Consider the following 14273-nt stretch of genomic DNA (forward strand, 5'->3'; position numbering starts at 1 on the left):
TAACTGAATCATTCTGCTATACACTTCAGTCAGTTCACTTCAGTCACTCAGTCGTGTCTGACTCTGCAACCCCATTTAATGTAGCACGCCACGCTTCCCTGTCCATCACCAACTCTCGGAGCCTACTCAAACTCATGTCCATTAAGTCCGTGATGCCATTCAACCATCTCATCCTCTGTCATCCCCTTCTCCTCCTGCCATCAATCTTTCCCAGAATAAGGGTCTTTTCAAATGAATCAATTCTTTGCATCAGGTGGCCAAAATATTGGAATTTCAGCTTCAGCATCAGTCCTTCCAATGAATATTCAAGACTGATTTCCTTTAGGATGGACTGGTTGGATCTCCTTGCAGTCCAAGGGACTCTCAAGAGTCTTCTCCAACACCACAGTTCAAAAGCATCAATTCTTCAGTGCTCAGCTTTCTTCACAGTCCAACTCTCACATCCATACATGACTACTGGAAAAACCATAGCTTTGACGAGACGGACCTTTGTTGGCAAAGTAATGTCTCTGCTTTTGAACATGCTGTCTAGGTTGGTCATAACTTTCCTTCCAAGGAGCAAGCGTCTTTTAATTTCATGGCTGCAGTCACCATCTGCAGTGATTTTGGAGCCCCCAAAAATAAAGTCTGACACTGTTTCCCCATCAATTTACCATGATGTGATGGGACCAGATGCCATGATCTTAGTTTTTTTTTTTTTTTTTTTCTCCAATTTTATTTTATTTTTAAACTTTACATAATTGTATTAGTTTTGCCAAATATCAAAATGAATCCGCCACAGGTATACATGTGTTCCCCATCCCGAACCCTCCTCCCTCCTCCCTCCCCATACCATCCCTCTGGGCCGTCCCAGTGCACCAGCCCCAAGCATCCAGCATCATGCATCGAACCTGGACTGGCAACTCGTTTCCCACATGATACTTTACATGTTTCATTGCCATTCTCCCAAATCTTCCCACCCTCTCCCTCTCCCACAGAATCCATAAGACCGTTCTATACATCAGTGTCTCTTTTGCTGTCTCGTACACCGGGTTATTGTTACCATCTTTCTAAATTCCATATATATGCGTTAGTATACTGTATTTATGTTTTTCCTTCTGGCTTACTTCACTCTGTATAATAGGCTCCAGTTTCATCCACCTCATTAGAACTGATTCAAATGTATTCTTTTTAATGGCTGAGTAATACTCCATTGTGTATATGTACCACAGCTTTCTTATCCATTCATCTGCTGATGGACATCTAGGTTGCTTCCATGTCTTGGCTATTATAAACAGTGCTGCGATGAACATTGGGGTACACGTGTCTCTTTCCCTTCTGGTTTTCTCAGTGTGTATGCCCAGCAGTGGGGTTGCTGGATCATAAGGCAGTTCTATTTCCAGTTTTTTAAGGAATCTCCACACTGTTCTCCATAGTGGCTGTACTAGTTTGCATTCCCACCAACAGTGTAAGAGGGTTCCCTTTTCTCCACATCCTCTCCAGCATTTATTATTTGTAGACTTTTGGATCGCAGCCATTCTGACTGGTGTGAAATGGTACCTCATAGTGGTTTTGATTTGCATTTCTCTGATAATGAGTGATGTTGAGCATCTTTTCATGTGTTTGTTAGCCATCTGTATGTCTTTTTTGGAGAAATGTCTATTTAGTTCTTTGGCCCATTTTTTGATTGGGTCGTTTATTTTTCTGGAGTTGAGCTGTAGGAGTTGCTTGTATATTTTTGAGATTAGTTGTTTGTCGGTTGCTTCATTTGCTATTATTTTCTCCCATTCTGAAGGCTGTCTTTTCACCTTGCTAATAGTTTCCTTTGATGTGCAGAAGCTTTTAAGGTTAATTAGGTCCCATTTGTTTATTTTTGCTTTTATTTCCAATATTCTGGGAGGTGGGTCATAGAGGATCCTGCTGATCTTAGTTTTTTGAATGTTGAGTTTTAAGCCAGCTTTTTCACTCTCCTCTTTCATCAAGAGTGTGCCCTAAGTGTGGTGTCATCTGACACACACAGTAAATTAACTATACTTCAATTTTTTAAAATATTTTTTAAGTCCTCTCTATTTCTTAGTTAAAAGATATATCTAACATAGTAAGTAACCTTTCTTCCACAATGAGGTGTTCAATATATGGCTATGTGTGCAGGCTCAGTCACTCAGTCCTGTCCAACTCTTTGTGATCCCACAGACTGTAGCCTGCCAGGCTCCTCTGTCCATGGGATTTTCCAGACAAGAACACTGGAATGGGTTGTCATTTCCTACTCCAGAGAATCTTCCCAACCTAGGGATCGAATCTGAATCTCCTGAGTCTCCTACACTGGCAGGTGAATGCTTTACCACTGAGTCACCTGGGAAGCCCTCAATACGTGGTGAGATTCCTGCTAATGAGCAAACTGACTCCTTAATTATAATTTAGGTTTTCAGGTAGATCTGTTAATAGGGAGAGCACACACTAATTACAGATCATAAGCATCCAACCTGTAAAACCAGACCTACTGAATGAATAAAATAGGATTTTAGAGCCTACAGAATCACAGCCCTACCCATAAGAAGTGTACGTACCTAAGTTACCATTGTGCTATTGTAACTGAAATTACACAACTCTTCATAAACTATCATGCAATTTAAAGGAAAACATTTATTATTACTGAATTTAACTGATCTTAAAAAACTGATCAAATTTTGATTAATTTTCATATATCTAAAAGAAGCTGAGTAGTAAAATTTTAGCATCTGATGTTAACAGTTGCTTAGAATACCAAACAGACTTTGGAGTCAAACTAATGTAGAGCTGCACACTGGCTCTGCCAATTAGCAAGTGTTTGTTTTTATCAGTATAGTTGATAGTTGAAGGGATCCTTTTTATCAATTAGTGGTATGGCAACCCACTCCAGTGTTCTTGCCTGGAGAATCCCATGGACAGAGGAGCCTGGTGGGCTGCCGTCTATGGGGTCGCACAGAGTCGGACACGACTGAAGCAACTTAGCAGCAGCAGCAGCAGCAGAGATATTCTACACAAAACTCTTCCCACAGGTATAGCATACATTAGAACCTCAATTATGACAACTATTAAGATATTATTTACTGAAAGGTCCTGGAGTTCACTATTAATTAATAATTACTGTTAGAGTATCAAATTTATGGTTATGTGTGGGGTGTGTGTGTGCATGGAGGACCATTTCCTACTCGAGGGGATCTTCCCCACCCAGGGATAAAAGCTGTGTCTCTTGCATCTCCTGCATTGGTAGGCAGATTCTTTACCACTAGCACCACCTGGGAAGCCCACAAAATTTCTAGTTAAACAACATAATCAAATATAGAAGGGCTCCAAAGGATTCAGAGTAGGGAAGGAACCTATCACGGAGGAGAGAGGGTTGTGTATTACTGACAGCAGTGCCAAGAGAAATAACACTTGAGTCATCACAGATTATCAATTTCTATGTGGAGAAACTTTGTACTGTTTGCTTGTCAATACAAGTCATAAAATGATGCTTAGATTCAGAAATAAATCATGAATTTTAAATATCATGTTCAGGGACTTTCCTGGTAGTCCAGGGAACCAGGTTCAGTCCTTGGTCAGGGAACTAAGATCCCACATGCCTGGGAACAGTTAAGCCCGTGCACCACAACTGCTGAACCCAAATGCCTCAGCTACAGAAGCCTGTGTGCCTGGAGCCCATGCTCCGCAATAAGAGAAGCCACCACAATGAGTAGCCCCCACCCTCCACAACTAGAAAAAGACCCCCGCAGCAATGAAGATCCAGTGCAGCCAAAGATAAATAAGTAAATAATAAAAAATTTTATTTAAAAAAGCAGAAAAATGTGATCTATAATCAGGAGGAAAACCACTCAATAGTTGCAGATCTAGATTTATATATCATCTCAAAGATACATTTTTCATTAAAAAAAAAAAATCCAATTAGCAAATGGGTTAAGAGCACAGACTCTGAGGCCTTAGTTAGCATCCCAGCTCCACCACTTACTAGCTATATGTTCACAGGCAAGTTTTTGAATCTCTATGTGCCTCCCTTTTGTTATCTGTAAAGTGAGGATTAAGAATAGTTTCTATCTATTATGATAATTTAAAAAGCAAATATTCATAAAGGTCTCAGAATATTTGTCCATATAAATGCTACATATGTGTCAGTTAACTAAGTAATAAATAAATAGTACTTTAGATCCCTGTTGACTATCATCACCAATCTTTGATAAGGTAAAATTTTCAACTCTAAGGTATAAACAAAACATTTAAATAGAAATCTAAGCTTTACAGTAATCCAAGTTTGGCATAAATCTCCCTTCCTTCCAACTTTCACCTCCCCATGCTATTCCTTCTCCACCAAGCCAATCACATGTGAAAGTGTGTACTTTGTATTGTTTTGTTTCCTGATCTTAGCATCTTAACTCCTCATCCTCCTCCTGTTTCAGCCTAAGAATAAGAAAAGCAAGATCGAGCCTCTGCTATGCAACTCCTAGGTAACAAATAGCGCTGCTCATGATTACCTACAGCAAAGGTAAGATAGGCAGACAAGAGTATTTCCTTCCCTGCCGAAGCCCCATAGCACAGAGGCACCTCATTCCTGTGGTGAGAGTTTTACCAGGAATTATACCCATATCTGCATAATGGTGCATAATGCTGCATAATGACCTGCTACCAAGCCTTCCAATGTATAGCTGGTTAAATTACTTAATCTCATTCTTTTCCTCTGATCTCTCCTCTGTAAACTAGGGGTTAACAGACTATGTTGTGGGATATAACGAGATAATACACATAAAGTGCCTACATATGCATGGTGAAGTAAGACTATCATAAACGTTCAGTTCAGTTCAATTCAATCGCTCAGTCGTGTCCAACTCTTTGCGACCCCAGGAATCGCAGCAGGCCAGGCCTCCCTGTCCATCACCAGTCCCGGAGTTCACTCAGACTCACGTCCATCGAGTCAGTGATGCCATCCAGCCATCTCATCCTCTGTCGTCCCCTTCTCCTCCTGCCCCCAATCCCTCCCAGCATCAGAGTCTTTTCCAATGAGTCAACTCTTCGCATGAAGTGGCCAAAGTATTGGAGTTTCAGCTTTAGCCTCAGTCTTTCCAATGAACACCCAGGACTGATCTCCTTTAGGATGGACTGGTTGGATCTCCTTGCCGTCCAAGGGACTCTCAAGAGTCTTCTCCAACACCACAGTTCAAAAGCATCAATTCTTCGGCGCTCAGCTTTCTTTAGAGTCCAGCTCTCACATCCATACATGACCACTGGAAAAACCATAGCCTTGACTAGAAGGACCTTTTTTGGCAAAGTAATGTCTCTGCTTTTTAATATGCTATCTAGGTTGGTCATAACGTTCCTTCCAAGGAGTAAGCGTCTTTTAATTTCATGGCTGCAATCACCATCTGCAGTGATTTTGGAGCCCCAAAAAATAAAATCATAAACGTTAGTTATTACTATTTTAATAGTAGGAATTAGTCGTTTCAGTTTGAGCATTGCCTTTCTTTTAGGGTTTAGGGCAATAACTATATGACTTAGGAAAGGGAGAGACGGAAGGTGGCAGTTTGAGCCTAGGGATTTAGGGAAAAGCTGATAATAATACAAAACAACAAACTCTCTTCTCAAGCCGCCAGAATAAACTTTACTTGGTAATCAGAGCAGAATCCAGGGGCCACAACTTCCCTGCAAAGCCGCGAACACCCAAAGCAGGGCCCTCAGAATCCCCCGGCAGAAGGCATTTCGACCAGGGAAGAGCCTGAAGTGGGCCTCAGCACAGACTTTTACATCACAAAATTTCCAGGGAGTTGACCTGGCTGGCGACTTCCACGCTCCGAGAGACGCTTTACCCCGCGAAGTGTGCCTGTGCTTCTGTTCTGCTTGGGTCCAGCAGCGGTCCCCAGGGGGCGCCCTCGCACCAACCCTCGATACCTGCGCGGGCGGACTGCAGCCTCCGCCCGCTCTGTGGGAATCAGCACCCAACCCCGCGGCTCGGGGGCGTGGCTCTAGCGGAGGCCCCACCCCGCCGCCCCCATTGGCTGAGGCTGCCTGGGGCCGGGGTCTGCGCGCCGCAGTCCGAGACCCTTCAGCTCCGCCCCAACGCGGTTACATGGGGAGCCGGAGAAGACCGGTTGCTTGAGGAGCGAGCTTCTGCGCCTGGGAAGCCCCGTCGCGGGTCATGGGGGGACAGGTGAGGCTGCCGCCCGGAGAGCCCTGCCGAGAAGGTGAGTGTCTGCTCCGGGCAGGAGGACTTGGCGTCCGGATGGCGATGAGACCCGGCGGGCGGTCGCGGGTACTTGTGGAGTCCAGAAAGGGAAACGCCGACTCTTAACGTACTCATTCATGCATTTATTCATTCTCTCAGCTGTCTACAGATATTTATTGGTGCCAACAATATGCCAGACTCTATGGGAATGCCTGAGTCGAACAAGATATACGTGGCTTCCCATTCCCACTCTAGAAGACAGGTCCATGTAAATTATGAAGAGCTGAGTGTCTTGACGGGGTGTTCAGGGTGTTGTGGGAAGACTCCCAAGTTTCATCCGAGAAAGACGCTTCCACTGACTCGGACTCACTTCCAGAGTCCGTGGTCGACGTCATCCCGTGGGCAGAGGGCGCGGCCGTGGACCCGGGGTGGGGGGGTCCAGTCTTGCGCCCCGCACTGGCTTGGCGAAGCTCAAGAACGGTAGAGGGTCAGGCGCCCTGAACACCCTCGGGGGAGGACGCTGAACAAGCCTGGGCTGCCCACCTCCCTCCTCTTTCTTTGAGAGGTGAAAACGCCTCCAACCTCTGTAGCCTCGCGTCTGACTCGCTGCAGTCACTTGGCTGCTTAAGGCGAGACCGGAACTGGGCGCGATCATTTGTAGGTTTCTCACTGCTCTGTGGCCTAGGTTTTTGCCTCCACCCTCTTCGGCTAAAGTCTTAGGGCGCCGCCCCTTGCTCTTTGCTCATGGGCTTTCTACAACTTCAGTACCGAAGGCTCATGTAACTCGGGATGAAACTAAGGACCTGGGGACCAGGCAGGCGGGGAGGGGGCGCGGGCGGACAGTTTGTATCAGGTGAAATCACAGTTTTCAGTTTGTACAGAGTCCAGAGGAAAGCTGATTTCTGGTTTACCCAGTAAGGATGTAAAGAGGGAGGGGGCAATGAGAAGCGTGGCAAGAACTCTACCTTCCCAAAACTGCAGGCAAATCCCCCGAGTTTCTCTTCCCTTGGCTCTCCCAGCTTATTCCTTGATGTGGAGAGGTATTGTTTGTTTTGTTTTTAAGGTAGAACGCAGTGAACTAGTCAGAACGGTGCCAGGAAGAGAAAGAACGAACACAGAGTAAAATGCCTGAACAATTCACAAACTATTAGAAAGTTGTAGTTTTGAAAGTGGTTATGAAGGCAGTAGGATCTAGAATTATTTCCTAGATAGTCAATCTTTGTCTAAAGAATTCCTAAACCAGTAAGTCAAACTGTTACTAACATGTCCACTGTTACTAACACATCCACCCAAGGAGGATGTGTGAATTAACCTGCTTGTTTGAACTTAGGGATGATTTTCCTGCTTTGCTTGTATATTTAGTTCCAACAAGAAATGTTCAAGCTTCATGTTTAATCATTGTTTTTTAGTCATTAAGTTCTGTAAGACTCTTTGTGACTCCACGGACTGTAGCCACCAGGCTCCTCTGTCCGTGAAATTCTCCAAGCAAGAATACTGGAGTGGATTGCCATTTCCTTCTCTAGAGGATCTTCCCAATCTAGGGATGGAACTCAAGTCTCCTGCTTTGGCAAGTGGATTCTTTACCAATGAACCACCAAGGAAGCCCTCCATGTTTAATACCAAGGGTTAACTGTAGTAATTAATTGTGTGGGACTCTGGTGGCATCACGAACTCAATGGACATAAGTTTGAGCAACCTCGGGGAGATGGTGAAGGACAAGGAACCTTGGCGTGCTGCAGTCCATGGGGTTGCAAAGAGTTGGACACACGACTGAGCACACGACTGAGACTGAACAACAACTGGGGGAAAAGACTTGAGAGAAACCAGAATTATCAGTGAAACTTCCCTGGTGACTCAGTGGTGAAGAATCTGCCTGCAATGCAGGAAATGCAGATGACTCCAATTCGATCCCTGGATCAGGAAGATCGCCTGGAGGAGGGAATGGCAACCCACTCCAGTCTTTTTGCCTGGAGAATCCCACGGACAGAGGATCCTGGCGGGCTGCAGTCCATGGAGTTGCAAAGAATCCGACATGACTGAAGCAACTGAGAACACAGGCAGTCTTCTCAGCTATGACACCCTCCTTAAGTCTTTCTTCGTCTGTAAATTGAGAATAATTCCTACAGTTTAGTTTGAGGAGTAGATGCAGGTAGGATTTTATATGAAGCAAACACTTCAGAGTCTGACCTGACATGGAGTAAAGGATCCATTTTTCATTTGTTCACTTATTCAAATGACATTGACCTAGGTTCTATTAATAGAACAGAGAGATTTGCAAGACAGTCTGGGCCTAGAGGCCCAAATAATTGAATAAGTCTTCATAATTAGGAATGAAACCAAGTACAAAATTATTTGAGACTTTGTATTTTTGTGGGTACCCATCCGCATTCTCTGGCCTCTTGGATGCAATGGTATATGTTAATGATTCTGAGATTTTACTTTTTTTTTTTTTAACTTTACAATATTGTATTGATTTTGCCATATATCAAAATGAATCTGCCACAGGTAGACATGTGTTCCCCATCCTGAACCCTCCTCCCTTCTCCATCCCCGTACCATCCCTCTGGGTCGTCCCGGTGCACCAGACCCAAGCATCCAGTATCCTGCATCAAGCCTGGTCTGGCGACTCGTTTCATATATATTATACATGTTTCAATGCCATTCTCCCAAATCATCCCACCCTCTCCCTCTCCCACAGAGTCCAAAAGACTATTCTATACATCAGTGTCTCTTTTGCTGTCTCGTATACAGGGTTATGAAATGTTCCTTTGGTATCTCTGATTTTCTTGAAGAGATCTCTAGTCTTTCGCATTCTGTTGTTTTCCTCTATTTCTTTGCATTGATCGCTGAAGAACTCTTTCTTATCTCTTCTTGCTATTCTTTGGAACTCTGCATTCAGATGCTTATATCTTTCCTTTTCTCCTTTGCTTTTCGCTTCTCTTCTTTTCACAGCTATTTGTAAGGCCTCCCCAGACAGCCATCTTGCTTTTTTGCATCTCTTTTCAATGGGGATGGTCTTGATCCCTGTCTCCTGTACAATGTCACGAACCTCAGTCCATAGTTCATCAGGCACTCTATCAGATCTAGGCCCTAAATCTATTTCTCACTTCCACTGTATAATCATAAGGGATTTGATTTAGGTCATACCTGAATGGTCTAGTGGTTTTCCCTACTTTCTTCAATTTAAGTCTGAATTTGGCAATGAGGAGTTCATGATATGAGCCACAGTCAGCTCCTGGTCTTGTTTTTGCTGACTGTATGGAGCTTCTCCATCTTCGGCTGCAAAGAATATAATCAATCTGATTTCGGTGTTGACCGTCTGGTGATGTCCATGTATAGAGTCTTCTCTTGTGTTGTTGGAAGAGGGTGTTTGTTATGACCAGTGCATTTTCTTGGCAAAACTCTATTAGTCTTTGCCCTGCTTCATTCCGTATTCCAAGGCCAAATTTGCCTGTTACTCCAGGTGTTTCTTGACTTCCTACTTTTGCATTCCAGTCCCCTATAATGAAAAGGACATCTTTTTTGGGTGTTATTTCTAAAAGGTCTTATAGGTCTTCATAGAACCATTCAACTTCAGCTTCTTCAGCGTTACTGGTTGAGGCATAGACTTGGATTACTGTGATACTGAATGGTTTGCTTTGGAAATGAACAGAGATCATTCTGTCGTTTTTGAGATTACATCCAAGTACTGCATTTCAGACTCTTTTGTTGACCATGATGGCTACTCCATTTCTTCTAAGGGATTCCTGCCCGCAGTAGTAGATATAATGGTCATCTGAGTTAAATTCACCCATTCCTGTCCATTTCAGTTCGCTGATTCCTAAAATGTCGACGTTCACTCTTGCCATCTCTTGTTTGACCACTTCCAATTTGCCTTGATTCAGGGATCTGACATTCCAGGTTCCTATGCAATATTGCTGTTTATAGCATCGGACCTTGCTTCTATCACCAGTCACATCCACAGCTGGGTATTCTTTTTGCTTTGGCTCCATCCCTTCATTCTTTCTGGAGTTATTTCTCCACTGATCTCCAGTAGCATATTGGGCACCTACTGACCTGGGGAGTTTCTCTTTCAGTATCCTATCATTTTGACTTTTCATACTGTTCATGGGGTTCTCAAGGCAAGAATACTGAAGTGGTTTGCCATTCCCTTCTCCAGTGGACCACATTCTGTCAGATCTCTCCACCATGACCTGCCCATCTTGGGTTGCCCCACGGGCATGGCTTAGTTTCATTGAGTTAGACAAGGCTGTGGTCCTAGTGTGATTAGATTGACTAGTTTTCTGTGAGTATGGTTTCAGTGTGTCTGCCCTCTGATGCCCTCTTGCAACACCTACTGTCTTACTTGCAAGAATACACAGAAGAACTGTACAAAAAAGATCTTCATGACCCAGATAATCACGATGGTGTGATCACTGACCTAGAGCCAGACATCCTCAAATGTGAAGTCAAGTGGGCCTTAGAAAGCATCACTACGAACAAAGCTAGTGGAGGTGATAGAATTCCAGTTGAGCTATTCCAAATCCTGAAAGATGATGCTGTGAAAATGGGGCACTCAATATGCCAGCAAATTTGGAAAACTCAGCAGTGGTCACAGGACTGGAAAAGATCAGTTTTCATTCCAATCCCAAAGAAAGGCAATGCCAAAGAATGCTCAAACTACCGCACAATTGCACTCATCTCACACGTTAGTAAAGTAATGCTCAAAATTCTCCAAGCCAGGCTTCAGCAATATGTGAACCATGAACTTCCTGATGTTCAAGCTGGTTTTAGAAAAGGCAGAGGAACCAGAGATCAAATTGCCAACATCCGCTGGATCATGGAAAAAGCAAGAGAGTTCCAGAAAAACATCTATTTCTGCTTTATTGACTATGCCAAAGCCTTTGACTGTGTGGATCACAATAAACTGTGGAAAATTCTGAAAGAGATGGGAATACCAGACCACCTAATCTGCCTCTTAAGAAATCTGTATGCAGGTCAGGAAGCAACAGTTAGAACTGGACATGGAACAACAGACTGGTTCCAAATAGGAAAAGGAGTACGTCAAGGCTGTATATTGTCACCCTGCTTATTTAACTTATATGCAGAGTACATCATGAGAAATGCTGGACTGGAAGAAACACAAACTGGAATCAAGATTGCGGGGAGAAATCTCAATAACATCAGATATGCAGATGACACCACCCTTATGGCAGAAAGTGAAGAGGAACTAAAAAGCCTCTTGATGAAAGTGAAAGTGGAGAGTGAAAAAGTTGGCTTAAAGCTCAACATTCAGAAAACGAAGATCATGGCATCTAGTCCCATCACTTTATGGGAAATAGATGGAGAAACAGTGGAAACAGTGTCAGACTTTATTTTTCTGGGCTCCAAAATCACTGCAGATGGTGACTGCAGCCATGAAATTAAAAGACACTTACTCCTTGGAAGGAAAGGTATGACCAACCTAGATAGCATATTCAAAAACAGAGACATTACTTTGCCAACAAAGGTTCGTCTAGTCAAGGCTATGGTTTTTCCTGTGGTCATGTATGGATGTGAGAGTTGGACTGTGAAGAAGGCTGAGCGCCAAAGAATTGATGCTTTTAAACTGTGGTTTTGAAGAAGACTCTTGAGAGTCCCTTGGACTGCAAGGAGATCCAACCAGTCCATTCTGAAGGAGATCAGCCCTGGGATTTCTTTGGAAGGAATGATGCTAAAGCTGAAACTCCAGTACTTTGGCCACCTCATGCGAAGAGTTGACTCATTGGAAAAGACTCTGATGCTGGGAGGGATTGGGAGCAAGAGGAGAAGGGGATGACAGAGGATGAGATGGCTGGATGGCATCACTGACTCGATGGACGTGAGTTTGAGTGAACTCCGGGAGTTGGTGATGGACAGGGAGGCCTGGCGTGCTGCGATTCATGGGGTGGCAAAGAGTCAGACACGACTCTGATCTGAGCAACTGATCTGATCTGATACAGGGTTATTGTTACCATCTTTCTAAATTCCATATATATGCCTTAGTATACTGTATTGGTGTTTTTCTTTCTGGCTTACTTCACTCTGTATAATAGGCTCCAGTTTCATCCACCTCATTAGAACTGATTCTAACGTATTCTTGTTAATGGCTGAGTAATACTCCATTGTGTATATGTACCACAGCTTTCTTATCCATTCATCTTATGATGGACATCTAGGTTGCTTCCATGTCCTGGCTATTATAAACAGTGCTGCAATGAACATTGGGGTACACATGTCTCTTTCAATTCTGGTTTCCTCAGTGTGTATCCCAGCAGTGGGATTGCTGGATCATAAGGCAATTCTATTCCCAGTTTAAGGAATCTCCACACTGTTCTCCATAGTGGCTGTACTAGTTTGCATTCCCACCAACAGTCTAAGAGGGTTCCCTTTTTTCCACACCCTCTCCAGCATTTATTGCTTGTAGACTTTTGGATCACAGCCATTCTGACTGGCGTGAAATGGTACCTCATAGTGGTTTTGATTTGCATTTCTCTGATAATGAGTGATGTTGAGCATCTTTTCATGTGTTTGTTAGCCATCTGTATGTTTTCTTTGGAGAAATGTCTATTTAGTTCTTTGGCGCATTTTTTGATTTGGTCATTTATTTTTCTGGAATTGAGCTGTAGGAGTTGCTTGTATATTTTTGAGATTAGTTGTTTGTCAGTTGCTCCATTTGCTATTATTTTCTCCCATTCTGAAGGCTGCCTTTTCACCTTGCTAATAGTTTCCTTTGTTGTGCAGAAGCTTTTAAGTTTAATTAGGTCCCATTTGTTTATTTTTGTTTTTATTTCCAGTATTCTGGGAGGTGGGTCATAGAGGATCCTGCTGTGATGTATGTCGGAGAGTGTTTTGCCTATGTTCTCCTCTAGGAGTTTTATAGTTTCTGGTCTTACGTTTAGATCTTTCATCCATTTTGAGTTTATTTTTGTGTATGGTGTTAGAAAGTGTTCTAGTTTCATTCTTTTACAAGTGGTTGACCAGTTTTCCCAGCACCACTTGTTAAAGAGATTGTCTTTAATCCATTGTATATTCTTGCCTCCTTTGTCAAAGATAAGGTGTCCATATATGTGTGGATTTATCTCTGGGCTTTCTATTTTGTTCCATTGATCTATATTTCTGTCTTTGTGCCAGTACCATACTGTGAGATTTTACTCTTAAAAAAACCATATCATAAACGTTTCTCAAAATTCCACCAAATGAATATAATTTTATTAGCAGGGCAAGCTGTATTTTCTATATAAAATATAGCTTCTTTTATATTACACTAAAATAGACATTCTCCAGATTTCTACAAGAAAGTTAAAAGCATAAGTTTTTTTTTCCAAGTTTAAGTGCTCTAAGTGCTGAAATTTAAGTGCTCTAAGCTAGTAAAAATTCTTCACTTAAGGTTGTTCAGAAAACAATATGTTTGAATTGCAGCAGTTTATGTAGGAAATCTGATGGTCAACAGTCCTCATAGAGTATTTGGCTTCCAAACATACTGATAGTGGGATGATCTTGTTTAGAGATACAAATTTTTAACTTAAAAAAAATCAATAGTATCTGCTCAGTTTTATTTGGATTAATTGAAATAATGGGCTTCTTACCCAGTCCTGTCACAGTTTATTTCCAAACTTCCAGTTTATAGCAAAATTATTTCTCATTCTGCTCCAAATTTTCTCTCCATTTCTCCCAAAATTTTTTCTCATTCCTATTCTACTCTCCTTATTCTTGTCTTTTTGTTAGTTTTCTCAATAAAATTGTCAGTTTCCGTGAGAACAAGACCTGTTTCAGTTTCAAGACCTGTTTACCTGCCTTGTTGATCACTGTCTCCCACATTCCTAGAGCAGGCCGGGCACACAGAAAGTATAATAAGAATTTAAATGCTGATGAATGGTTGCCCAACATGGTGCTTTGTATGGTAGTTTGGGCTCCCCAGGTGGTGCTAGTGGTAAAGAACCTGCCTGCCAATGCAGGAGACACAGGAGATGCGGGTTCAATCCCTGAGTCTGGGAGATCCCTTGGAGAAGGAAATGGCAACCCACTCTAGTATTCTTGACTGAAGAATTCCATGGACAGAGGAGCTTGGCTGGCTACAGTCCTTAGGGTCACAAAGAGTTGGACA

The 14273-nt window shown here is 42.9% G+C and overlaps 1 protein-coding gene across 1 annotated transcript in view; it reads left to right on the top strand.

Moving 5' to 3' along the window:
- The first annotated feature begins 5999 nt into the window (after positions 1-5999).
- The window catches only part of NIPAL1 (NIPA like domain containing 1), a 28695-nt gene continuing 20421 nt past the window's right edge, over positions 6000-14273 (top strand). The window contains exon 1 of the mRNA XM_027544438.1: positions 6000-6188. Coding sequence (XP_027400239.1) covers positions 6143-6188 — 46 coding nt within the window. The 5' untranslated portion in view covers positions 6000-6142. The remainder of the gene's footprint in view (positions 6189-14273) is intronic.

Source organism: Bos indicus x Bos taurus, chromosome 6 (genome assembly GCF_003369695.1).
Source record: "Bos indicus x Bos taurus breed Angus x Brahman F1 hybrid chromosome 6, Bos_hybrid_MaternalHap_v2.0, whole genome shotgun sequence".
Taxonomy (NCBI): Eukaryota; Metazoa; Chordata; class Mammalia; order Artiodactyla; family Bovidae; genus Bos; species Bos indicus x Bos taurus.